General features: G+C 38.7%; 3 protein-coding genes across 4 annotated transcripts in view; 1 reads left to right on the top strand and 2 right to left on the bottom strand.

The window, feature by feature from the left end:
• The window catches only part of LOC132852815 (formin-like), a 69,875-nt gene extending 68,673 nt beyond the window's left edge, over nt 1-1,202 (top strand). Inside the window, exon 17 of the mRNA XM_060880262.1 lies at nt 28-1,202. Coding sequence (XP_060736245.1) covers nt 28-72 — 45 coding nt within the window. The 3' untranslated portion in view covers nt 73-1,202. The remainder of the gene's footprint in view (nt 1-27) is intronic.
• Nucleotides 1,203-2,158: 956 nt separating this feature from the next.
• grem1b (gremlin 1b) lies at nt 2,159-5,159 on the bottom strand. Its single transcript, XM_060879047.1, has 2 exons — nt 4,905-5,159; nt 2,159-3,544 (listed from the first exon to the last, which is right to left on the bottom strand). Exon 2 carries the CDS (start codon nt 3,541-3,543, stop codon nt 2,992-2,994), a length of 552 nt encoding a protein of 183 aa, XP_060735030.1. The 5' UTR covers nt 3,544; nt 4,905-5,159; the 3' UTR covers nt 2,159-2,991.
• Nucleotides 5,160-8,743: 3,584 nt separating this feature from the next.
• On the bottom strand, nt 8,744-22,483 carry arhgap11a (Rho GTPase activating protein 11A). Of its 2 annotated transcripts, XM_060880242.1 has the most exons (12): nt 21,883-22,483; nt 20,395-20,465; nt 20,072-20,168; nt 19,721-19,977; nt 18,669-18,832; nt 18,382-18,516; nt 18,132-18,206; nt 16,182-16,346; nt 15,800-15,920; nt 13,871-13,979; nt 12,490-12,631; nt 8,744-10,933 (listed from the first exon to the last, which is right to left on the bottom strand). In XM_060880242.1, the coding sequence occupies exons 1-12, from the start codon at nt 22,003-22,005 to the stop codon at nt 9,531-9,533; spliced, it is 2,862 nt and encodes a 953-aa protein (XP_060736225.1). In that variant the 5' UTR covers nt 22,006-22,483; the 3' UTR covers nt 8,744-9,530. The 2 variants fall into 2 exon arrangements, with proteins under 2 accessions (XP_060736225.1, XP_060736226.1); XM_060880243.1 differs by lacking the exon at nt 18,132-18,206.
• Between the last annotated feature and the right edge of the window lie 4,340 nt (nt 22,484-26,823).

Here is a 26,823-nt window from a genome sequence, read left to right as displayed (position 1 = left end):
CATTTTGTAAAATCTATCTCATTACAGAAGGAGAGGCTGAGGCAGAAAGAGACAAACGTTCCCTCCAGCTGAAGAAAAAAAAAGAAAGTACAGACTGATAAAGCATTATTTCATCCAATGTTAAGAGGGACAGTTTTGCACAGGAGTATGTTGGTCTATTCTGCCATAATGTATAGTAACGTAGTGCTCACCAGAAATCTGGAAATCTGTGTTTCCCTCTTTTTGTGGACATTCAAGTTCAATCAAGAGTTGAGGGACTTATCAGGAAATGAGCCATCTCTATCTCCACGTGAAGGGTAGAGACATCTCCTTGTAAAGGTGCTCCTGGTCAGAAAAGGTTCCACCGTACAAATGATTGCAAACCTTTCTGAATTTCAGAATCTCAGCTTCATTTAAAACTTTGACAAATTAAATCTCAATGGATAAAAAAGAAAAAAGAAAGAAAAAGAAAAGATAGTGAAGTGAGACGTCTGCATTCATTCAAAAACCAGGACATTTATTAAAAACCTTTTAACAGCCATCTTGTAAGGCTTGATGAATTTAACGTGAAAAGAGAGAGACAGGCAGGAAAAGAGAGAGAGAGAGAGAGAGAGAGAGAGAGAGAGAGAGACACTTTGCCTATAAAGGGTTTTTATAAACTTCTAGGTCATAAGGCTTTCTCTATATATTTATTTTCTATAGAATATATACATTAGTGCAGACAGAATGGCAGACTTCCAGAACTCGTCAGTCAGTAAAGACCTCACTTACACACCTCAAGTTACCAATAAAACTCAGAGTTAGAGGAGAGATAAAACTCCTTCATCAGTCAGAGTTTTTTTTTTAAACAGTTTTGGTCTCGTCCCATGAGTAAGGTGGTTTAAACTCTACGTACCTACTCGGTCTCCGTAGGTGTAGGTACTGTATACGACAGTCACATGCACTTTCCTGCTTGCAGCAGCAGCCCTTGTGCCACTTCCTTTTTACTAGATACGATTTACCTCCTTTACTACGTCTCCTGCACCTCACTTGTAGTTTCTATGCAAGCTCCTTGCTGAACAACAGTTATGGCTCATGAGAGCCATCGTGTCCATGTACAATATAATATATTTATTTTCCTAACATTTTGCTGAAGCTAATATCCTTTAAATGGTGTGTTGAAAAGTGAACAAATTAGTAAGCCTGTACCTGAAGATGGATATGAATACATATATAAATATATATATATATATATATATATATATATATATATATATATATATATATATATATATATATATAAATATATATATATAACTTCTAATGAGTGATGTTTTTTGTGCCGCAAGTAAATTCCTTATTATTACCAAATTGCTCATGATTTCATATTTTTCCCATCTGTAAGAACAGATTAAGTGTCTTGGACAAGTGACCGTGTCAACTGGACAAAAGCTTACAGTTTCTGTTTATTCATTCCAAATATGTGGTGTGAGTATCAACATTGTCTCAATGTCATTAATCTTGGCCTTCTTTTCTTTGCTGTTTTTGTCCTGTCTGTCTTTTTCTTCCCATAAACCTCACTCATTCCCACTTGTGGTTGGTGTTAAGTTGTTCTTTCAACAGTCTGTTCATATGCACAAAAACTGAACTTGGCGACCGTGGGGAAAATCAGGACATGACCAACATTAGCTCACATGCACCAAATGTTTCCTCTCACTTCACACCAAAGTTATGCATTAAATCTGAAACATATTTGTGGCACTCCATATTTTTTTGTATTTGTTGTATATTATTTTAGGCAGGAACCAATTCTGAATAAGGTGAAATGGGAAATGTTACTCACTTTATATTCTCTTATATATGGCATAAAGGCATATTTCTTCCACAGGGATTAGAGGCTCTTTTTTTTTTTTTTTTTTAAAGTTCATTCCCTATAAGTACACTTAAGGCCCTAAAACACAATTTCAACATATTTATAAAAGTACATTACAGCCTCTAAGTAAGTGACAATAAGTGCTTCTGGTTCAAGACAATATGTTCTGTGTGTTTTTTTTTTTTTATCTATCCATGAAAACAAACATGACTGCGAGACCGTGATTGCGTTTCAGATTAATATAAGATGCATAAATATATACAAATGGCATCAGTTTTCCCGGCTGGATATGTAATGATTCACTGTCCAGAAAGGGACTCAAGTAGATTTATTTCACTTTTTATTAATACATTAACTCAATAGGCCTACAGTCAAGATAAAGCAGCAATCCCATTAAACAATCATGTAGAAAGACTTGTAAACAGAATGGACAGCAATACTTGCATTATAAACAATTCCGGTAACCTTTTTTTCTTTTTTTTTGCAAGACTTGCTTTTAAATAAATCATATAGTGAGTGTTTAAGTTTTATGATGTCATTCTCACGCAGGTCTTATTAGAATAATTGGAACATAAAAATGTCCACAACGCAAAATTCACAACCAACAGACAATATAATACACCTGCTATTATACAAGTGTCCTTCTATCATATTAAATAAAATAAAAAATAAAATAAGTCTTCTGTACCTGTCATGTTAGATCACCACTAATTTCCACATGGTGGAAAAAACACCTTCCAGCACTAAAAGAAATAAACAGGCTGTTACATGATTACCTATTAATAGCTATTATTACATAAATAGGCTCTAAAGTCCCAAAATGTTTCCAAAATGATGCAAAAGGGTGCTGTGTGTTTGCCAGTGGATTCGAGTCGTCTTGTTTTGTGCACATTTGCTCCTTTTAAAAAGTGAGGAAAATAACACGTGTATATGTTTAATGCTTGGATGAGGCTGAGATTTTTACTGTCGGTGGAGAAACTATGTGATAAATGATGCCTTGAAATAGGTGTTGTGTCCATGACGGTGCACTTGGCTGGAGTTCGTCTGGTTGCGCCATATCAGCGCAAGCAGTCTTAAAATGTGCTTTTCATTTGTTCTTTTCATTCAAATAAGTCCTCAGAACTTAACAGCTCAAGATTAAAGTTCCACCAACAGACACTTCAGTCCAGGTCGATGGAGATGCAGCGGCACTGCTTGACGCGCTGGACGCGCTTCTTGCGGGTGGGCGGCTGCAGGTCAGGGCAGGACAGCGTGTAGGTCATGGTGGTGAAGCGCCTCGGCTTGCAGAACGAGCACGACTGGAAGGCTCCCTCCTCTCTGCGCACATGGCGCGGGATGTAGAAGGAGTTGCATTGGCCGTAGCAGAAGCGATTGAGGATGGTGATGCTCACGCAGCCTTCCTCATGCAGGGTCTGTTTCAGCGGCTGTGTCTTGCACCAGTCGCGCTTCAGGTAACGGCGCTCGGTCACATGCAGCGCTTCCTGACTGGATTCCAGCACCTCTTCTGCAGAGGAAGACGAGCCTCTACCTCTGCCTGACGATGAGGATGATGACGACGACGAAGAAGAGCCGCTCTGTCGTCGCTCAGACTCGTTTGGTTTGCTTTTGCCCGGATTAGGAATAGCGCCCTGAGTGGCTCTGGTTTCCGCTGCACAGGATACAAGAACCAACAGCAAAAGCACAGCACACGTGAACTGCACCAATCTGCTCATTCTGCAAAAAGACAAAAACAAAAAGCAAGTTATATGTTTTATGATAGAAGCTTTCTGGAAGGGATTTTAACAATGATCCTCTACATTTAAACATGTTCTTCCTGTCATACAAGAAATATCATGTTCTTAGGAGATTCCTGGTCCATAGTTCTCAAGGGTTTTAAATATACTTTATATATATAGATGCATATATTTCCAAATAAAAGATTTATATAAACAAATCCCAAACCTTTGCACTTTACAGTGCTCTTTTTTTCTGAATGTCTAATGATTAAAATCCAGTTCTCCTGCTGTTGATGAGAATTCCTAGCAACCACTTATAATTTTAAAATGATGAATGAACTGGATGCATCATTTCCAAAGCTTTTTCCAAAAATGTAGGTCTTTTTGTATTTAACTGCAAGCTAAAAACAAGAAGGCAGGTTTATATCATTTTATATGTGGAAACTGGTCACAACATTACAAAGGAAACAAGTAATAAGGCGATTTCCATGTGCACCTAAAATATTGTACAAACCTACAGTAATAAATAACCTGATTTCTAAGATCTGTGACTAATAATGTGAAATATTTAAGCTTATAATTGTGATACATATGAACACAGTGTGATGGGGTTGTGCGTCAAATGGATCAGAAGGGGTTCCTGGTTATAAAAACAAGTTTGGGAAGCCATGGGTTCATCCATCGTTTGGGAAATCGAGTATGGAGTCCTGGTCCCCATTAAGCCCATAGTTAACTTTACATTTTAAAACTTTAGTGCAAAAAAAAATAAATAAAAATGCAAATAACCAAACTACTTGTAAATTGGGCTAGTTTGTACTGGAGCCTTCTTTTGTGCAGTGATGACAAAAGAAAAAATACTATAGTTGGAGAGACCATGAAAGTGTATAATGTATCATTGCTTCAGTTGCACGGAAACAGGCTGGACTTAAATTTTTCTTTTATTGTTGCATTTTTAGTACTTCTTAAGTACCGAGATCCAGTTGCAGAGTTTTAGGGTTTATTTAACAGTGGCCTGCTTCGTGACGCACGCGCGCTCTTAAGGGGAAAAAAGTTTCAATCTTGTTTAAAAATGTGTTTAGATTTAAGATCGAAATAGCAAAAAGAGGCCAAGGTATATAAGGTATATCATTTTAAAATGTATGCATGTATTTAAACTGGTAAACCTTAAAAACTTTAATGAAAGGTACAAGATTGGTCCTTAAGAACATTATACATCTTATATGGATCATGTTTAAAGGTTCATTACATTCACATTACTGCGTAAAAGGTAAAAACTAGATATAGATTAGTGTGTGTGTGTGTGTGTGTGTGTGTGTGTGTGTGTGTGTGTGTGTGTGCGCGCGCGCGCAAAAGCTCACCTGTCAGAGCTCCGAGACTTAAGCAGTGCAGTTTTGTCAGGAGATAAACGGTGTGGTCCAGTGGATGTGATCAATCCTTTTTCTGGAGAAAATCCAGTACCGAATGTGGATTAGAGATGATCAGATGTGCCGGAGAGAGTGTACAGAGCTCATACCGATGCCACACACACTCAGGCACACACACACTGTCGGGGGGTTTAATAGGAATCGTAGCAGCGCCCGACTGTCTCCTTTTTAACTGATGTTCACTGCTGCGCTCTGCACATTATTGGCCAGACGCGACGCGACGCGAGCAAAAGCCAAACTTTCCGCCCCCATCTAACACTAACCCCCTTTATCACTTCCCCGAAGCCACTTGAGGCAGGCAGAGGATAGGAGGAGAGGAGGAGAGGAGTGTGTCTGTGGCTGGAGACATTGATGACATTGATCTCACAGAAACCCAACTCCATCCAGCAAGTTTGAGGAAGCACAAAGTCCCAAAGGGAGCAAATGTAACAGGGACAACTGACTAAATCCAGTTTCATTACTGGTGCAGTGAAAGGTATAGCCTAATATATTCCCTGATGAGTGGATGGATGGATGGATGGATGGATGGATGGATGGATAGAAAGAAAGAAAGAAAGAAAGAAAGAACCTGATGGCAGATGTCACTCGCAGACATAAAGTACTTTTCTGGTGCATACGACGGACACCGTTATCCAGAGAGACTTAACTTTATCCCATTATTTTACACCTTTAGAAGCTGAGGGTTAAAAGTCTTACTCATGTGCCCACCCTTGGCAGCTTGGTAATGTTTTGATCAGTAGCCCAACATCTTAACCACTCAGGGGTAACCGGCAGGGTGCCATCAGAAGTACATCTCTGTATTTGTATCCTGGAAATGTACATATGGTGAACCTTAAGGACCTCTTATGTGCCTCTCAAGCTAACTAAAGTCTAGCTAAAGGTAAAAGATACACACAAAAAGATAAAAACACGTGGCCTTAATTGTCCCACCCCAGGACGAAAAAGATTCTCTTTATATCTGAGAGTGCACAATGCAGAATAAATCTAATGTTAACTATTAATCAGTCTTGTCCTGCAGAGCATGGCTTCATTTGTCTTCTGTTTCCACCCCCCTTGTGAGTTAAGATAAGCAATGTCGGCTTAAACACTTAGTGATTTTGAGACAGATGATACATTCATTACGCACTAAACCAGTAATGATAGAGATTAGAATTGGCTTTAAACGGGATTTGGTGACCCTGTGGGTCATAAAGGCAAACTTATCTTCCCATTAACATTCACATTAAACACATTACATAGAACATCATTAAATGAAATCTAGAAGAAATCCAACCCGTCTTTTTATTTTTCACCAAGTTTCCGTGCTGTAGATTTATCAGGCACGTCGGACGCAAACTGCGTACAAATCCCCTCTAATGGGAATGAAACCATCCGGAGCGCTACAACATGTACATGCCTTTAATAAGGCACGGGCTGAAGGCAGGCCTGAGTACGCTCCATTACACCCAGGCGGATGTGGTTTTAAATCACCCTGCAGATCTACAGCTATGTGGCCAACATGGCCAGTGTCAATCAGCCCCCAGACTCGGACCCTCAGCCAGCTTCTCCCCCTGACCCTCCATGTATGTGCGTAAAAATCACGCAATTGCTGCTCTTCATTCATTCACATTTCTAAATCTACTCGTTTTGTTGTTTTTTTTTCATTTCTGGAAACTGATTTCATTAAGCAGCACTTTGACAGAAACCAGCTGTCTTTTTAATGTGCTCTAAAAAGAAAATGAGACGAGATCAAACTTCACGAATTGCGCCACAGATAAATACGAACTTACTGGATGATGTATGATGTTATTCGCTCTTTTTTTGGATATACACAAACCGATCACTTCATTAGGAACACCTATACACCTACTCATTCGTGTTATTAACTAGCCAATCGTGTTGCAGCAGAACAATGCAGACTAAAGATTAGGAAGAAAAAAAATATATATATATATAACCAATGTCTTTTTCCAGTCTTCAGCTGTCTACTTTGGGGTGTCTGTGCACATGGTTGCTACAGATTCTGACAGGAGTGAATCCATCACCTCAAGGTCTGATTTGGGGGATGCTTTGTGTGTGTGTGTGTTTTTTTTTCACCATTTTGTGTAAACTCTAGAGACTGTTGTGTGAGAACTCACTTTTATTTCCAATTTTTCTGCTGTTGAACTGAAGCTCTTGTCCCCTATCTGCACGATCGGCCGATATAATAACCACATGGATATGAAGTGTCCCTAACAAAGTACTTGGTGAATGTATGGTTAGTGTTGGCAATTTTTTTTCCAGACAGAAGCAGCTAATAAATGCTTCAAAACCACCCAAATGACCCCATAGAGAAATTGTAATAATTAGTGCATTGCCATGACGCTTTGTAAATTAGAAGTTGTTGCATGAAGTAGAAAAATTCTAAAGACACACAAAAGCAAATGGAACAGAATTGTTGTTGCAGGCTGGTGATTTTGCAGACTTTCATAAAACAGCACACGGCAGTGGGTGCACGGTGGCTTAGTGGTTAGCACGTTCGCCTCACACCTCCAGGGTTGGGGGTTCGATTCCCGCCTCCACCTTGTGTTTGTGGAGTTTGCATGTTCTCCCCGTTCCTCGGGGGTTTCCTCCGGGTACTCCGGTTTCCTCCAACGGTCCAAAGACATGCATGGTAGGTTGATTGGCATCTCTGGAAAATTGTCCGTAGTGTGTGATTGTGTGAGTGAATGAGAGTGTGTGTGTGCCCTGTGATGGGTTGGCACTCCGTCCAGGGTGTATCCTGTATCCTTGATGCCCGATGACGCCTGAGATAGGCACAGGCTCCCCGTGACCCGAAGTAGTTCGGATAAGCGGCAGAAAATGAGAGAGAGAGAGAGAGAGAGAGAGAGCACACGGCAGTGATTATTCCACTGTATACCACAACAATCTGCCAACAATTAACATCTTTAATTTACTAATGCTTTTAATTTATTCATGTTTAACTACTACATTTAATGCTGTGGAACATCCCGGAGACAGGATCATTCCAGTTACCTAGAGTTTCTCCCACCAGGCTTTTGAAGTTAATATAAAGAAAAGAGAGAAGGAAGTAAAATAAATAAATACATTTTAAAAAAAAAAAAAAAAAAAAAAAACACACACACACAAAGGTCCCCTGACCCAAAAACTCTCCTGTGGCAGAAAGATGACTGCAACAAAGGCTAATGCCTTCTACAAAAAACTGAATAAACATCTTCTCACCAAAAGCTTTTCCATATCAATGATTATACATTATTCTTTTGTTAATTAATGACATTTAATTCCAATCATTTTTTCCATAGGTTTATGTTTGTTACTACAGGAACTACATATAAGTAAGAGCAAATGAATAGAAACCTGCGATCTGAATTACAGCTAGCTGCAGTTATAGTGAATTCAACATCACGGTGGTATAGAACTAATTAGAATAGCTGACGAATCAACCCTCAGTCGTCTGTAAAGCACGTCTCATACTTTAGTATACTTAAGATTAGTTCTTCACCAAGCTATAAAAACATTGAAGAAGCAACATTGTGTATTTAGGATTAAGGACTAAAAGAATGAATCTTTTTTTTTTTGTCTTAAGTCTTTCAGAGAACATTGTGCTTTGGTCTTAATGTTATTCTCTAATCCCCTTTGTGACATTTAGCATGAGCCCTTTATGTAAAATAAGCATACTTTGGTTTTAATTAAGCACAGACTGGCATTTTTCTAAGATGTCCCAGTAGAGGAACTTCTAAATCGTAGAGCGCCATACTGTGGTAAGCAAAGGAACTTCGATGAAATCCAGCATGGGTTTGTAATTATAATTTTATGCTCAGAAAAAGTTCCATGACATAAGCATTATACAATACAGATTAACAACAGTTTTGATATTTTTGAAATTTGTTATAAAAGGAAACTGTAATACTGTTCCATACATACAAAACCTTCACACTATTGACAAACCTTTTTTTCCCCACCACTCATCACTGCTTAAGACTTTAAACATTACCTTTGGAATAGAAAAAGGAAATAAATTAAAACGCAAACAAGACTGCCATCTAAAATCCTTGCATCCAGGTCAAACAGACATGCACACTTACGTAAAGAACAGACAGCAAATCCAAGGTAAATCCTTTCGCTTTACACTTTCAATCATTATATTCAATATTTCACTTGCTTTAGCAACAGGAGATAAACTTGTATTGATTTTTTTTTTTAACAATGTGTCCCTTAAAGCCCTTTGACATTACATCACACTCTCTCGATCTAGCCTCTGTTAAATTAATATTAATAAAAGTCCAGAATGATGTTCAACATTGGGTCGAGATAACCCCAAATAGCAGAGTGAAAGTATTATAATGCAAAAGAAATGGTCTTTCTGCTGCACTGTACAAAAAAAAAAAAAAAAAAAGCCATATAGTAGGTGTTCACTTGAATTTTCACATTTTTCTGGCTCATAAATTAACTCGTATTATAGCTGGACAGAATATATAGTAACAAAGCTAAACCAAAAAAGCTCAAAAGCAAAGTAAAGTAATTAAATAGCCCTGAAAACAAAATGAAGAAATTGCAAAGCTATAAGCTGAAATGGGCATTTCATAGGTCTATAGGCTTCATAGAGGATAGAAGCATGCCGTTTGCAAGGGGTTTTTTGGGTGAACCTCTATATGCTCGGTTCCTAGCTTCTTGTTTCAGGACAGCCTTGGCTGCTTCAGATATGGCACACTTAGGAACTGATGATAATACAGTGGCCTTGGGTGCTACTGTATTGGTTAAATCTCCCAAAGCACTATGCCTACTGCTTGCAGGCTTTTGTGGTGACGCTGGTAGATTTGGATTTGTAGAAACTTCAGCATCGTCAGGAGGAGAGCTGAAGATCTCACTGTGTTGAGGATGCTGATGAGCTCTACTGAACTGGCCACTTTCTAAACTACATGCTTTAGTCATGGTGGAACTTTGACTTGTAGCACACCACCCAGACCTGGCTCCTTTCCTCTGGTTCAGAGAGTTGAACCTCAGGACTGACTGCTGTACAGGCGTTCGCTGGAACTTCAAAGGTGCTCGGGCTTTGACTTTGGGCGAATTGATGGTCAGCATGTTGAAACGCTGGACATGGTCAGCAACTCTCACTGGACATGGTTCCTTGGGACCAAGTGTGGCTCCATGCTGATTTGAAGACTTCCAAGGCATTTCCAACAACAGTTGCTCTTTCAGGGACTTCTTCACAGACTGTAGGGTATCGAGTTCCTCCGTTTGCTCTTTTCCTGAATACGGTGTAGACTGAACTGTGATTGAGCTGTTGAGCCTGAAGGCCACAGGGCTTTGGATGTCTAGGGCATCAATCAGTTGGCTACAGTTTGCAGAAGGTGCTGAGCAGTCTCTAAATAGATCTAAACTGTTCTCATTGTCAGCACTCACAGAGGCCTTGTCGGTATCTTTGACCAAATCCGAACTCTCTGCAGCTTCAAACAAAGTACTGTCTATATGCAGAGGAGACAAGGGAACAAACTCGGTTTGTCCAAAAGTATTATGATCATCGTCCTTCAAATCTTTTTGTGGTGTTTTAACATTTTTCTTTAGTTCACTTGCATTTTGTAAAATTAGAGAGGAATATGAAGAAGAAGGGATCTCTTTTGCACATGAAGGTTCCTCTATTTTGTCTATGGGTTCCTCTCTGTCATTAGTAGGACTCTTACTGTCAGATGTGACCTGCAGAACTTTAGGAGCTGCCTGAGAGCCTTCCTCTTGAAAAGACCCAGAGCTAGCTGAGCTCTCGGGGCTAGTAGCACAGCAGAGACTCGAAATGGTGTTGACTACAGCTGGTTTGCTGATGACGATAGTTGGCTCTGAGCGGTAGCTGAGGTATGCTTTCATTGGTGTGTCAGAGAAAGAGTGTTCTGTGACTTCATTTAGAGTCTCCCTACTCCAGGAAGTCCCGGGCTCTTTCGCCTCCCGAGGGGTCAGCAGGTTGTCTTCGGATTTACTGATGTATTTGGTTCCTGTGAAACAGATTTGGCAACAGTATGTATAATGTATATCTGTTCAAACCAGACAACCAACATACAGATAAGAAAGTTTCACAAAAACATCAGTGATTCTCAAGACAACACACCACATTAAGAACCAAATAAGAGACCACTTTTGAAGCCTCTACAGAAGCCTCATAAGAAAAGAAATAACTATTGATGCCTGGCATAAAAGAAATACTTACACAGATTGTCTTGTTCTTAATGTATTGTGTTGCCTTCTTGATCATCAGAGAATGTGTTGCACCTTTTGTAATAGTGAACTAATCCCTCAGCTGTCCCTGGTGTGAAAAGTTCAATCTCTACACCATATAGCCTTTTTCGGAAGGAAGTCAAATATGCAAAATATGCAGGAAAAGCTAAAAATGTGCAGGATTTCTCTGCAGTTTAACTACTCAGGACAAACTCAGACTCATCCAGGTCAGAACACACAGTAGGAAGAATCAAGTGTTCCCAATCTCAGGTGTTATTTTGTCTTGTGGATTATATGTAAACATCTGTTAGGTGAAAGTGATGCAGGGCATCCTCAAAGTTTGTGTTATATAAATTCATATTGAACATGCTCGATGCAACTTTAACTTTATTTGTTTTGACGGTCTGCTTCTTAGTGTTTTGTTAATTAATTCAGAATGGAAAAGTGGCTCTAAACTTATAAAGCTTTTAATTAACCATTACTTTAGTTAACTGGGCTAGATTTCAAATCAAGTTTGGAAACAAACAAATCTAGCCATAACTAGCAGGCTAACATGGATTAAACTTTCTACCATATATCAACCATGCACACTCACACAAAACTGGCAAACGCACATAGCTGTCTACATTCAGCATTAATTTCAGTAAAATATTAGGATCTGATTTCCTGTACCACCCATTTCTCCATTAAAACTGTTAAATGGTTATTTCTATTTGACCTCCTTTGTTACTCACCATTTTAAGGAAAGGAAACAGAATAGACTTTTGTTAAGCAAACCAACAAGCTTTCCGCTCTGTTTACTTCTTTCCTTAGATCTGGGTTAACTGTAATCTGTTAAATGCTCTGCATTTATAGGTTCACACTTGTATCAGCTGTCGTTCTGATGCTGCACAAGGTTTTTATGAATCAGGGACAGGTTCATGATGTATGCTATTAGGTCAACGTTCATTTCTACACGACTTTGATGAACAAGGTCAGTAATTTAAATAGAACTTGAGGACATGATGTAACTATAGTTCATAAAATTGGCACTAAATGTCTGCATCTTTATTACTTATACCCGTCTTCAACCAAATTGTGGGGGTTGGGGCAGTTTTAGCTTCACGCAGCCTGGTTTGCATGAGTTCAAATGGCAAGAAATTGCTAATGTAAAAGGTGTCTGCCACATGCTCAGATTTGGAGGGTTGAAGCAGGTTACTAATAAGCCAAGAGGTCCCTAAGAAATTTGGCGTGTCCTCTGTCGCTTCAGCTATTACAGGAACTCTACAAGTAGGACAAACAGACAAGAGCTTACAGAGTGTAGTAAAATATAGTAAAAACGTACATAAAGACTGACCTTGTGAAGTACTGTTTGTCAGTACAGCCGGACTAAATGCAGCATCTTTGAAGTGAAAACTGGTGACGCTCTCTTGTGTCGCTAGGCGCCAGCCAATGACCTCTGACCCCTTTGGCACCGGTAGAGAATTTGAAATGACACTCTGTTGAAATAATAAAGGCACTTTCTTTTTAAATCCTCGATATATAGAAGGCTAATGTGTCTGCTCTTTCAAGCGCTGTGAAGTATGTGACAAAAAACTAAGACATCAGAAATAAAAAAAATAAAAAAATAAAAAATAAATAAAAATCAATTAATGATCAAGTGGCCAATGAGTGCAAGTATTAATATATAGATTTTATTTTTGGTGCATATAGACATTTCAGTATAATGCATCAGGAATAAAGAGAAACCCAAACCAGGCCATGTGTCAGTAAAGCTTTCATTTAAAAAGCTTTGTATTAAGCAGCTAAAAGGTTAAACATTAGTGTCTTTTATTCTTAATATACATTTTATTTTAAGCCGTTACATTTATAGATTAGACAGCACTAAAAACATCGTCTCTTCTCTTAATATAATATAAATGTGCAAAGTTGGGCACCGTCACACAGAAAACATGTAGATACAAGTGACAAACACATCACATACCGTTAAAATAAACAAAAAACACTTGTTCATTTTTTACCAAGTCCAGACGTTAATAATACAAATTAAAACACCTGACGATTAAAAAAATAAAAAATCCGTCCTTCCCAACGTGTCTTAATTCCACTTCCAGTAATAATTTTCGTGTGAATGTTAAGTGCTGTGCATTATTTTTACTCCTGTCATTTAAACAGGTGCTACTGCTCAATTTGTTGTGTTTCCATGTTTCCACACGTCACAACAGAGGATAAAGTTTGTTCACTTATAAAACAGACTAAACTGTATTGTCGACTGTGAAAAGTACACATTTATACGTAAAGCTGGATGATAATAGTGTTGGAAGTAAATTCAGGATTGCAGATTTCCAAATACTGAATCCAATGACTGATTATTATCCAACTGTTTTCTCTACCACTGACTGATTCTGGCTCATAAACAGTTTAGACCCTCCACTTATTGCCAAAAAGGAAAATAAATGTTAACAGTAACTGAATGGCAAATGTAAAATCAAAGAAAGTGACAGACACAAGGGTCACAAACATCCTAAACTGTATAATACTAATGATTGTATTACAGCCTTCAAATCTAATCTATTAATTGCTAGTAAATGATCTGCATTCTAACATGCAACATTCTACATGCACATTAAAAAAAACATGCAAATCTATGTAACAATGACGAACAAGGAGATTGAGGAGGTTGATTAAAGTTGAATTGTGCAGTTTCTTGAGGAGGCAGACAGAGATGATGGACTTACACAATCTCTGTTGGTTTTCCCGAGGCTGAAGCGGAGACGCAAGGACTTTCTCGTGCTCTCTTTTTTGGCCGTTCTTGGAGAAAAGCAGCCCGACTTTCCTGATTCGACTCTGAAAAGTAAGTAAGTTAGTTAGTAAACGGCAAACAGTTCAAGTGACCAACAGTGTGCAAACGACTTAGATCAGAGTTCAAATTTGTCAGATTTGGTTTTTTTTTGTATTTATAAATATGCACCTTCAGCTTGATTAAGTTTGACAATGTGAGCTACAAAATATATCCACAAGGGGGAGCAATTAACGTTCAATTCTTAGTGTGCCTCAACATACTGCTCAGGGAACACTCAGTGTATTGTATTATCTATATAACACTGTGTATGGTACATTGTAGTAGTCATTTTCCAAATTAATGATGGTTATAAAATATTTTATGAATAACATTATCTTTACAACTTCTAGGCAATTCTTGGTACTATAAACCATCCAGCAGACAAACCACTTTACTATAAAATTATGAGAATAAGCTGCTAACATGCAAATGTTCTTAAAACCTGACATTTACGAATGCAATGCCATTTAAAACAACCAAACGTTAATGGCTAACGTTGTAGATGGCAATCATAGAAAGCTGTTTTCTTTTCACTGCCACCACCACCCCTCTGTGGGGTAACCATTAAAATTTAATTTATTGATTACATTTTGTAGATGTGTTGCACGTATTTAAGGGTAAGTCTGGGACAGTAGAAGAAACAAAACAACAGACAAGACAGTGGCTGTGACACGGACATGATATCAGGACAGCGGGTGGAGTGGACTGTCCGTCCAAATGGGAGTTAATTAAAGTGTATTTTGGTTTCTGTAAAAGTTGCATGCGTTTGATTTAGCTATGTTTGAGAAGGTCTGTGGAGAGTATAATATACGCTACTGAAGTATATTCCCTTTAATGTACTTAGTGGTATCCAAATTTGGGTTAGAATTTGGTAGCTTTATGTTTTTTTTCTTCTTAGTTTTATTTCATGTATGATTGGGGGAGAAATTAAATCAAATACACAACCACGGATAAACTCTCCACCTCAATCTGTGATATTCATGTTCTTTGAATTCCAGTTGTGTTAGTGTGCTTTTCTTGGCAATGGTTATCACTGTAAGAACCGCCATTTTCCTTTAATACTGATCCCAAATCATCTCCAAGTCAGCAAAGTATGGGGAGAGTGGGATGTCCTGATTTAGAAAACAGATCCTTCAGTACATTAGAAACCTTGAGAGGAACCAGAATCTGAAGGGAACCTCATCCTCATTTGGGTGACACTGGACAGTAAATAATGTAAATGTAAATAAAGTGCTTTCTACAACAGTTTTTTGTCAAAGGGAACTGTGCAAAAGAGAGTTGTTATTCAGTGAGAGACTGAATAATAAAATATAATCCAGCAAAACGCATTTCAAAAAAGTTATAACTAGATTTGAATTTTAATGATGAAATAATTATTTGTTCCTCTATTAATCCCCAAGATTTCTGGCTCCCAGGTGTCTTTTATACAGGTTCCTCTCTTAAAGGGAGTGCTCCTAATCTCAGCTCATTACTGCTATAAGAGACACTTGTACACAGAAGCAATTGATCAATCAGATTCCAAACTCTCCTCCATAGCCAAGACCATAGAGCTGTCCAAGGATGTCAGTATAGATCAGTTTATCTGTGATTTTCTTTTCAGGAAAAAAAATAAAACCCAAAAAATGAGCACTAACATGAACGATGAGCTCCTTTACTCAAAGGAATACTCCCCAAAAGGGAATAATGTCCCAAAGGGACTCTAATCCTACACGAAAAGTACAAAATAACCAAAACTTATGAAACTTGCTGACTTGAACGGACTTCTCTGTAACCAGAACTGTACATTTATTTCCGTTTTCATTCAGACGATAGTGATATAACCTACCTGTTAATGTTTCTGTGGTTCAGTCTTTTGCTCTTTCTTCTTGCTGAGCTGGCAGTCAGGCGGCTAATTTTACCAAATGAGGGCGAGTTACATGAATCCAGGGTTCCTGAGGCACTGTGGACTGACAGAACCAACAATGTATATGTAATATGTTCATGTTAAACATTGGGTCTACTTTTAATACAACAATGAAAAGATAGACTGAGGATAATACAATTTCAATATGATGACACTAATACTAGAGTTCTGATTTCTGAGAAAAGTCCATTACTAACCACTGCACAAGAACTATTATGGAAACTTTCAGTGTGCCGTCAGTCCTACTTCATACTTCAAGGTCTGTAAGGAGTCATTAAAAGAAGCTCGGTTAAATAATGTGTACCTGATCCAGGTGTGGAGATTCCTCCAAAAAAGGAATTTGGCAGAAGCTCTAGGCCGAGGTTCTTGATAGACTTGCGCTTCTTGTTGGAGAATCCATAACCGTGTCCTGACTCTAGAGGCAGTTTGCGCTTAGGGGTTCCAACAACAGGGGTACCAGTGGAAATGACTAGAAAATTAAGATTGAAGTCAGATAAGATAATTTAGTATTTAATTTTAAAAGGTAGCTTAAATGAGAACATGAGTAGAAGCAGGTTTGCCTAAGCAGCTACTATGCAGGTCAGCATTTCTCAAACACTTCACCCATGGCACATGTTTGTCTCTTCTCAGACACACAACACTACTATGGCGGTGCACGTCAGAAAAGAAAACGACTGGTCTAAGCAATCTCAAGGTTATTTTGGTTTAGAAATAAAACTGTACACAGATGATTGACTATTCATCAACCATTAATACAAGCCACGAGAGCTTGTGAGTGGAGCGGAGCAGCGTGCTGATAAACCTCGGGACTGGAGAGCACCTTAAGATCCTGCTGTTTGTTCAAACCACTCAGCAACACACACACAAATTAGAATGCAGTTTGTGATGCTTATTTTGACCTCTCTCAAAACAGCAAATCCCGATTATTAACTCTACTAATGTAATTGAGGCATTATTTCATGTGTTAAACAGGAAAAAGTATACTACAGAGAACATTCATGATGGAGTGGGAATTGAGGGAAGTTTGTTTGAGGAAGGTTTGCTTGGGCTTGCTTGGGCACAGAGCAGAATATTTAGTGAGGTGTAAAAACGGCTCCGCTCACACGCCCTGATGCACATATACTGTATGAGATGTTTTTTTTTTATTACTCTTACTTTGTCTCCCACTATACTAGCAGCATGTGTAATGGAATTGTAATTGAGAAACGCAAAACATAGTGAGTGTTAGAAACGCACTGGATAAACTGAACACAAAACTTAAAGAAAAGGATTTCAAATATTTGGAAAATCATACAGCAAAAGAAAAGTCAAAAGAATAAGCAAGGCACATTCAAACTAAACAAAATCATCTCAACAAGCATTTGAAGGATATTATTGGTAATTGATATTCTTCATTAAATAAAAGATGGTACTCATGCCAATCATTAAGACCTCATAAACAAGACCAAGCAAGCAACCCAAGAACTAGCCTTTTATTTTCTGTAGCTGGGAAAGCATGTTTGCACCACGAACAAAGACCGAAAAGCTTCCAAACTAAATTTCCAAACATTTTTTTTATTCTGTTTTGCATTAAAGAGCATCAGCAAGCAGATTATAAGAAACATTTTACGACATCCATATCATTGTTTCTCAGCCTATTCCTCAGAGCCACAAGCAGCACAACCACTCCAAAGGGAGCTGAATGACGCAACGCTGCTCATTTCTGTGTATTAAAAACTGGGAAAGAACATAATTAGTCTAGTACAACTTTATCTGACATCCATTTCATAAAATTCTTTTCTAGGAAATTCCCTAGGAGAGCAGTAATGCTTAATACTTAATTGTAATACTTTCATGCTGAACCCTAAGGCCATGGCTACAAATAAAGGATAAAATTAGAAACAGCTCTTTTGTTCTGTCCTGCTGTTTCACATCACCACTCTGATCAGATGAGATCAGATTTGGACTTGAAGCAGGAAAGATTAACAAACTATTTGTGTAATTCTTTATACAAATGCAAGAGATTGGACAGGTCACAGCAGAGGATCTGCTACAGAAGCTGTGCTTGTTTATACATTTGTTGAACCATGATAAATTCTGTTCATTACAAAACATGCTTTGCTAAATTTGTTAAATCCTTGGTGCAGTAGGGACTCTAAGTACTAGTTTGAGAAACATTTGCCCTGAACACATCTATTGCAGCTTAGCTAATAGAGTATCAGAATTTTCATGCTTTCAACAGACATGCAGCCAAGCCTTCCCTAAGCATACCCACCTATTCCATCAGGCTGAGGTGTGTTTGACGGAGTTCTATTACTTTTTAACCTAGTCAGAGCTCCATTTACCATATCTGGAAAGCAAGACAAAACCACTCATCTGTGAAGGCCTAGGTATTAAAACACTTTGTTTAGAAAGGCCTCCGTTTCATTGTAGGTCACTTTTCAAACTCATAACCAGTAGCTTCTATTCAAACAGAGGGGTTAGTGGAAGTAAGCCGACTGACCATTTAAACGTCACGCTCTTACCTCCTAAACTGCGCCTGCACCTCTTCACACCCGAGGGTGTGTTTCCCTCCTCGGTAGCCTCAGAAGGGGAAACCACTCCGGGTTCACAACCTAGCATGGCTGGAACTCTGGCCATGAGGAACTCGGGTACGACACCTGAAAAGAGCAGCGACTCCTTCAGAACACAAGCAAACTTAATATACAATACTGAACTATCGATTTAATACTGAAGAAATTAAAATGGTACATTCTTTCTGCTAAAGAGTGACTGACACCTTCATTTTAATCAGCAGTATTGAATTAAATACCTAGATCCTGAGCGTTATCAATGAGGCACTGCACAACAGCAGCTTGAAGCTTTAGTCTCTTCTCTGTGCTGGTGTTTACTTTATCTGTTCCATCCGCACAGTGAAAGAGGTTCGGGGCGAAAATGACAGAAAGATTGCTACTGTCCATCTTGTTTTCAGCAGATCTGAAACAAAGAGGAGTCTGATTGGAGTCTTGATTCTCTAAACATACCACAGTCATGTAAATTGTTAAATGGAATTGTCATTGTACATTTTTGTTTCATTGAATTTAAACATAAAAAAAAAATAAACTGCAAATAAAAGGTGTTTCAACCTTCGTATGGAATTATGTGATAATAATCAGGGATATAATGGTTTTTAAAATCTTTCCTAGATAAGCATCAATTGGGCCAATCTATAAAATAACTACTGCCCCAATTTCATGCAACAACATACATGAGCCCTGTGTACATCTTGCATAGCTCCCTAGCTGGTGAATCAGTATATCATGTACATGAGTTGGGGCAGTTTTTAGAACCATGGCTCACTAAACACTCATGGTACTTCAAGCAGAAGCGTTTAAACCATTAAACACTTAAGTGTTTATGTGGTAGTCTAGTGCTTAAGATGTTGGACTACCAATCGGAAGGTTGTGAGTTTGATTCCCAGGTCCGCCAGAGCAAGGCCATTAACCCTCAATTGCTCAGTAGTATGAAATGCGATAAAAATGTAAGTCGCTCTGGATAAGGACATCTGCTAAATACTGGAAATGTATGAAATTTAAGAAAGGCAAGTCATCAGAATTGAAAAACTAAACGAACAGTTACGACTTCATTCCCAGTAAGGCAGCATAATGAGCATCAATGCTCCCTGGCATTTGCAGTGGATCATGGGATTTTTAAACAGCGAACATTTCAAACAGCAAAAACTTAAACACTACACACCTTTATTGTAACAGAATAAAGTCCCATCATAACATCTTTACAATATAAATTGATGGTAAAAATTAGTGATTAACAAAACACAAATGACTAACGATGAGTGATGAAGTCATGCAGACGTATTCAGCTCACCTTTGAGAAACCCTTTTCAGGAAGCTGCAGAAGTAGCGCAGTGTGTTTAAATTCTCATGAGTCAACACACAAGATAGCAGGATGGTTGCTGATGTCCTCTCGCCTGAAGTGGGCAGCTCCTGGGCTTTTAGAAAACTGCTCTGTAGGTCTGTGGCTAAAAGAGGCTCAGGCAGCTCCCTCAAGAACTGCTTCAGGAGTCCGGCTACGTCTAAGGGCAGCGCAGTGGACAGGCACTCTTCTGCCTGATCCAACTTCACCTACAGAGTCAGAACAATGTAGTCACTGTTTAACACAATCTCCCAGTCAGGAATTCTCAACCGAAAGTCCAAGAAGTCAAGACAGGTCACTCACCCTCAGCGCCTTCCCTCGAACAATAGAACCTGATTTTCTAAACAGGCCCTCTGTTTCCAAATGCCCCAGAAGGCATGTACAGGCATCCACAAGGAAGCTAAAGGAGGAGGCAGATGTTAGAGCGCTGGATGAAACGCTACTATTTTTGCATGTGATACTCTTACTACAAACAGCAATCCAAGTCTCACCCAGACACTGATTTTAAGAAATAAAATGCAAAATGCTTTTCTGGGGTAAAAATTTCTAGGGTGTATTTTCATGCCTGAAAACACACAATATTAAACTTAAAGCACAACCATTTAAGAGATAATAAACCATCTTACCAGGGTATATCTCCGTAGTCTAGCACATGACAATGTGGTAGACTTTCTAAAGCCACACCAAAGACCTTCGTCTGGGGAAAAATCAACAATTTAGCATGCCCTCAGTTTAGTGAAAATAATCTTAGACGTGCAGTTCTAATTTATTTTCATCAGGTTACACATTTTTAATGAAGCACCTCCAATACTTCTGATTCTCATTACTACAAGCCTGAAAAAATGTTAAAAGGTGGCTGTTAATGAGAGACATTCCATAGCTTGGGGGCAAGAACACTGTTTACAGTTTAACTGAACAGATATCGCAGGTCTGCCAAGTGAATTAGTGTAGAGGGGAAAACATGCAAAAAGGTCCTTCAGTGTTCACTTGAAAAACAACGTTTTAAAGTTGCGTAACCACCCAATTCTATTACTTCATTCACTTTGCTGTTTAAACCATAAAACCCCACAGAGTCCTGTGTGTGTGTACCAGTAATGCGGAACGAAGGGTGCTTGAAGTATTCACGGATTCAGCTAAATCTCGGTCATTTACCATTTCTTGATGCTAAAACAAAATATTAGGAGGAAGATTCAATATATATATATTCACCAGTGTATATATGTATCCTATCATACAAGATAAAGGAAAAGCACCATCTTCAGTCCTATTGGAAGTCTCTCCATGGTTACATAAAGTTCAACTTTTCTCAACTTTGTTGCATGATGCCAGAATTCATGTGTCTCATTGCTCATGGTTCTCACTGAAAAAGAATGGTCTCTGGTCATTCTGTTGCAGTGCGATGTTTTATCTGTGAGTGTAGCCTGATGTGGCCACTATTGAAAGTGTTTTTGAGTGATGGGATCACAACACACCTCCAAGACACACAAAAACTGCTTTCAAAAATGTATTCAGCACTGTTTCTATTATCAGATCACCAAGTGCACGTTACAGCCAGGTCTCGAATGCATCGCTGTGTGACGAATAAAATTTCTGAGCAAACGTGAACAAACTCACACTTCAGTAAAACAGTTCGCAAGTAAGAACATCTGACTATGGCTTATTACACTGTGCACTGGGTTAAAAACAAGTGGTTCTTTAGTCTATTCCACACTTAAAAAAGAACCACATTACAATTACACGATGTTCATGAGGCTGCAACCACAAAGTATAAGCCGACAAAACTTTACAAGCAAAAGGACAGAGACCATGTGGTACTAATGTATACTATTCACAAGTAATCTAAGACATGAAGCAGGAGTTTTGCGTTCATAAGCAACCCGAATTAGTCTCCTATACTGTTTACACTAGCATAATAAACCTGTTCTCACAAAACCGGATCACTACAGTCTCTATTTCTATACTTGCTTAAAAAAATTAAAACCATATAGTGCGAGTGATGACCTTTTGCAAACCCCAGAAACCTGCTTTAGAGATGAAACAAACATTAAGTTAAAACAGTACAGCATGTTATAGAGCTGATGTTTTGGACAAACTGTTTCAAACTGTTTCCTCACCGCGTTGCCTGGTTGGTTCTTGCTGCTTTTGCATTTGTTCCAGTTCTTCGTCTTGATGCCGTAGGTTTTACGAAGGTGCTGCACAACTGCCAAACGCACCACATTTCTCTCTGCGGTCTTCATACCTCTTATTTACACCCAACTCACCCACTTAGCGTTTGTATCGAAGGTAAATGTCCAAGAACGCTATTTAGCAAACAAGGAACTCAAGACACGCCTCAGTATAAATGCTTCTAGCAGCTATTTGACTAGTTTGGGTGTTTAGCCTTTAAGCTAACACCAACCCCATAGTGCAGAGGACAGTTAAACAAAACCAGCAACTCTTTATCAGTCGATACAGCAAAATATATTCGTCTTTCGGCGCATAAACATAACGAAGCTAACGGCTACATACAGCACGAACAACTCGGAACGCTTTCTGTTAGCTAACTAGCCACCCAGCCATTTAACGTTCCCCATTCAGTATTCGAAACATAATACGAATTAGAACCGTCTTCTATATAAACAACATTAAATATACTTTTTTTTACCGTCCTAACGAACCAGTTAGCCAACTTTTAGCTCTCTAACTATACTTCCTTTGTGGACGTGTTTCAAACTGTCTCACAAACACAACGCTATTGGCTACACAACAACGTTCAAATATCGTAGCGCACGTGACTGCTGTCCGATTGGCTAAACTTCTGACACGTGCTTCCTCATCCGTAGCCGTTATGTAAAGAGCTAAAACGTAGATATTAAAGGTGCCCTTCCACACAAAACCGTTTTTACTTGTATTTTTTTGATATGTGTTAGGTCCATATGTGTTTGTGTTGTGTCGTGAATGTGAAAACGAACTGTTACCTCCCCGGTCAGTTCTAGCCACTTAAAAGAAATAAGGGGAGAAATCAGGACAGTTGGAAAAGCTGGTCAGTGTGACGTAGTAATGATTGAGCTCATTACTATTCATGAGCTCTCCCACTTGAGACCTCGCCCACAGAATTCGTGTAGCTCAGTGAGTTTACTAAACAGCAAGGATGGCTGAACGTCAACGGGCTTGTGAAGAAGCCATTCTGCCGCAATTCAAGGTGATTGTAAACAAATTTCCTCTAGCCTAGGCTACTTATTGCGCTGTGTGAATGAATAGTCTTGCTCTCATATCCTAGCGGTTAGCCAATCGGAGCCAAGCAGCAGAGCTCATTTGAATATTCATGAGAACTGGCGCAAATCGAGCTGAGTCTTCCTGCAGGCTTTCTATACCACACTAGAATGGCTTGAAACAAGGTAATCAAGGCACTTGTTCCACAAATAAATATTACAGAGTCCATGGTAAACTTCAGACATTACCACAAAAGTAATGAAATACGTGTGTCAGGGCATCTTTAAAACGACCAAATGATCAATAACGTCTACGTTTACAATAGAGATGCACGTGGTAGGTAAACAATTACTGACCAATGGAAAGAAACAACTGTGCTGGAACATTCACGACCATGTCATGTACAGTGGAAGATCAAAAGCACTTCAACACAAACCTTTATTTTATGGAGACACACTGATCAAAACTAGAGAACATTATGGAAAGATGACAACAAAAGTCTTTGAGGGTTACAGTAGGAAGCGTAGAGGCACTTGCTTTGAAAGGCTTCAGTAGCTTCAGCACATCTGCGGCTAAACGTCAAAGGTTCCTTATGCTACTCTGGTGTGATCTTCATCCACTCTAATCCCAGTCTTTTCCACAGTTCGGTAACTTTGTTCCCAAAGATTTTTCAGAGATATTCATTTCATTTAGATCAGGACTCTAGACTGGAAATTTCATCATTTTTAATGTTCTTAGCTTCAAGAAACTGCTTTATCTGTTTTGCAGTATGACAGGAGGTATTGTCTTGCCTGAAATTGAAGGCTGGTTGGAAGATGCTCACAGGAAAGGAACTGCATGTTGCTGAAGGAGGTTCTGATAAATATTTGCCTTCACCCTGCCATGTACCTGTAGAAAAGGCCCAACTCCTGCTGCAGAGAACATCCCCAAACCATGCCACGTTCTCCTAATTCCACCTTATCATTGTTTAATGGTTCATCTTTTGTAACTGTGACGTTCCCATTTTATTTGTGCGTGTGTGTGTGTGATCCTTTCATGTGCCACCAAAACAAAATAACTGATCTGTCAGGGGCTGGAGTCCACTAGACATTTGGAAGTGTGCTGTGGTATCTGGCACCAAGACATTAGCAGTAGATCTTTAAAGACCATTAAGTTGTAAGGTGGGGCCTCAGTGGATTGGACTTGTTTGCCCAGCACATCTTACAGGTGTTTTTTTACAGATCGGATCAAGAGCTGGGGAATTTGAAGGCTAACCCAACACCTTGAAGTCACTGTTATGTTCCCCAAACCATCTACCTGAACAATTTTTGCAGTGTGGCAGGACTCTGTATCCTGGTGAAAAAGGCTACTGACATTAGGGAATACCACTGCCCTCAAAGAGTGTACTTGGTCTACAGCTATTTAAGTGGGTGCTATGTTTTAAAGTAACATCCACAAGAATGCCAGTACTAAAAGTTTCCCAGCAGGACATTGCTCAGAACATCACACTGCCTCCGTTAGCTCCGTCACCTTGTTCCCATAGTGCATCCCAGAGCAGGCTGTTCCCCAGGTAAGCATTGTACATGTTCCTGGCTGTACATAAGATGTAAAAGAAACCATGATTCAATAGACCAGACCTTCTTTCATCACCCCTTGGTCCAGTTCTCCACGTGCCGATTGGACACACTTTTGGTGGTGGACACGGTCAGCATGGATACTCTGTACTTTCAGCAAGCTGCAATTCACTATGTCTTCTGATAACTTTCAGTCATAGCCAGAATTTACTTTTTTATTCTTTTTTTAAATGTACATAAATAGTACAATATTTCAAGACAGCATGGTTCAGTTACATTGGGAAAGTTTTAAAACACAATATAATGAATTATGTAATTATTATTTTGTGTTTTGCTGGTGTGGCATGGAATAAATGATAACAAATGATAAATTATACTTACATTTTGTTGTTTACTTAATCTGTTTGCATTGAATTTGAGAAAAGATTTTGTACTTGTCATCTTGTCAAACTAGCTGGCTTTGAAAATCCTCTGACCATAACAATTGTTCATGTCAGGTACCGATTTCTTTTGGTAATACCAACTAATGTGACTTGTCAGGTACAACTTCAGATTCATTAGCATCTCCAGCACTAAAGGAAATCTTTTACTTACTGTCTAAGATTTCCTGTCCAATAATGAACCTGTAAGACTGCAATCAATTCATCTGAGCTACTCTCTGAAGAGTCAGGGACTCAACTTCTAGTTAGCTACACTACTAATGGAGCAGGCATCTTGAGTACTTACCTCATGTTGCTATAAAAGACAATACAACTTAAATGTGAACACTGATTAAAGGATTACTGCAGTCTCCAGTTATTTCATATTCAGGAATTTATTTCATAAATGATTTATCCAAGGGGGGGCATGGTGGCTTAGTGGTTAGCACGTTCGCCTCACACCTCCATGGTTGGGGGTTCGATTCCATAAATGAGGGTGTGTGTGTGTGCCCTGCGATGGGTTGGCACTCCGTCCAGGGTGTATCCTGCCTTGATGCCCAATGACACCTGAGATAGGCACAGGCTCCCCGTGACCCGAGGTAGTTCGGATAAGCGGTAGAAAATGAATGACTGAATGAATGAATGTTACATCATACACTTTGTATTCAGCAACAGAGTTTCAACATTTTTTAAAGAAATTAAGCGGTTAGCCTTAGATATCAAGTCAAGTCAAATCAAGAAACTTTTATTGTCATTTCATCCGTATATAGCTGTTGCAGTACACAGTGAAATGAGACTACGTTTACCCAGGACCCTGGTGCTACATAAAACAAAGACAGAGCTAAGGACTTGAGTAAGTTAGTCCTAGATACATAAAGTGCATCTGTGCAACCTGGTGCAAACAGTGCAGGACAAAAGACAAAAAAAGACATTGTAGGACAAAAGACAGTGCAAACAAAAAATACAAGACATTTCAAAAAAGACAATACACAGAAGACAATACAGAAAAACAGCACCGAACAGTGTAAATACGGTATGATCAATCAATATTACGTGTGCAGATATAGTGGAATGAACACATTAGTATTAGTATTATAGAAGCAGTTAAGTATTGTGCAAAACTGCAATCAATTGAAATGTGAGAGCATGTGCAAAGAGCAAAAACAGTGTGCTAAACAACATGTAAACAGTTTGACATGGTGGCGCTGTAGACATGGATGTAAATGGGAAGAGTGTGTATTTGTTGTGGGTCATTGCAGTCCATGCACAGTTGATTATGCATGTGTGTGTGTGTGTGTGTGTGTGTTGTGCAAAGTTTCAGATATGTTTTCTCCATTTCTTGTTTTCTTATTTTTTTTGGTGAATGATGTCAGGGTGTGATACTGAGGTAGACACTTCAGACCTTCATTTGTGAATCATTCTTGTACTTTTCACTTATACTGTAAATAAATGTAAGACTGTGCACTTTGAAGTGATGAGTAGCTGCACTTTTATTTAACTTTATGAAAAGTAAAGAATTTGGATGCTTAAATGGATTCTATGTTGTGAATGGTTACCTTTTGTTCAGTTATGAGTCTTGTATTAAAGAAAAAGCTGAGATTAAGACTAAGCTGCTGTGAAATCAATGGCATTTTATGTTCATTTTATATCCTGTAAAGACTTTGTCAAATACGGCTAAACTGATTTTCAACAAGCAGGGAGATCATTTCACTGAAAATTCTCTTCTGGTTGACATACATATAATCTTGTAGTCCAACTATATGTCAAGAATTTAAATTATTATTTCAGAATTCTAGATTTTTTTCTAGATCATTTTTTCTATAAATTTGTAGCACTATCTCAAAGGACAGATATAGCATTTGAAATAAAAAATAAGAAGTGGAGACAAAGA

This window comes from Tachysurus vachellii, chromosome 10 (assembly GCF_030014155.1).
Source record: "Tachysurus vachellii isolate PV-2020 chromosome 10, HZAU_Pvac_v1, whole genome shotgun sequence".
In the NCBI taxonomy this organism is placed as follows: Eukaryota; Metazoa; Chordata; class Actinopteri; order Siluriformes; family Bagridae; genus Tachysurus; species Tachysurus vachellii.
The sequence above is the reverse complement of the archived record's forward strand: the minus strand, read 5'-3'. Positions and strand labels throughout refer to the sequence as shown.

Bases quoted from the DNA above. Each gene is read 5' to 3' on its own strand.
- arhgap11a (XM_060880242.1), bottom strand. From the start codon at position 22,005: ATGAAGACCGCAGAGAGAAATGTGGTGCGTTTGGCAGTTGTGCAGCAC. The intron at 18,207-18,381 runs GTAAGAGCGTGA...CTTGCTTTCCAG, and splicing joins GTGCAGGCGCAGTTTAGGAG to ATATGGTAAATGGAGCTCTG. The intron at 15,921-16,181 runs GTACACATTATT...TGGTTCTGTCAG, and splicing joins AATCTCCACACCTGGATCAG to TCCACAGTGCCTCAGGAACC.
- grem1b (XM_060879047.1), bottom strand. From the start codon at position 3,543: ATGAGCAGATTGGTGCAGTTCACGTGTGCTGTGCTTTTGCTGTTGGTT.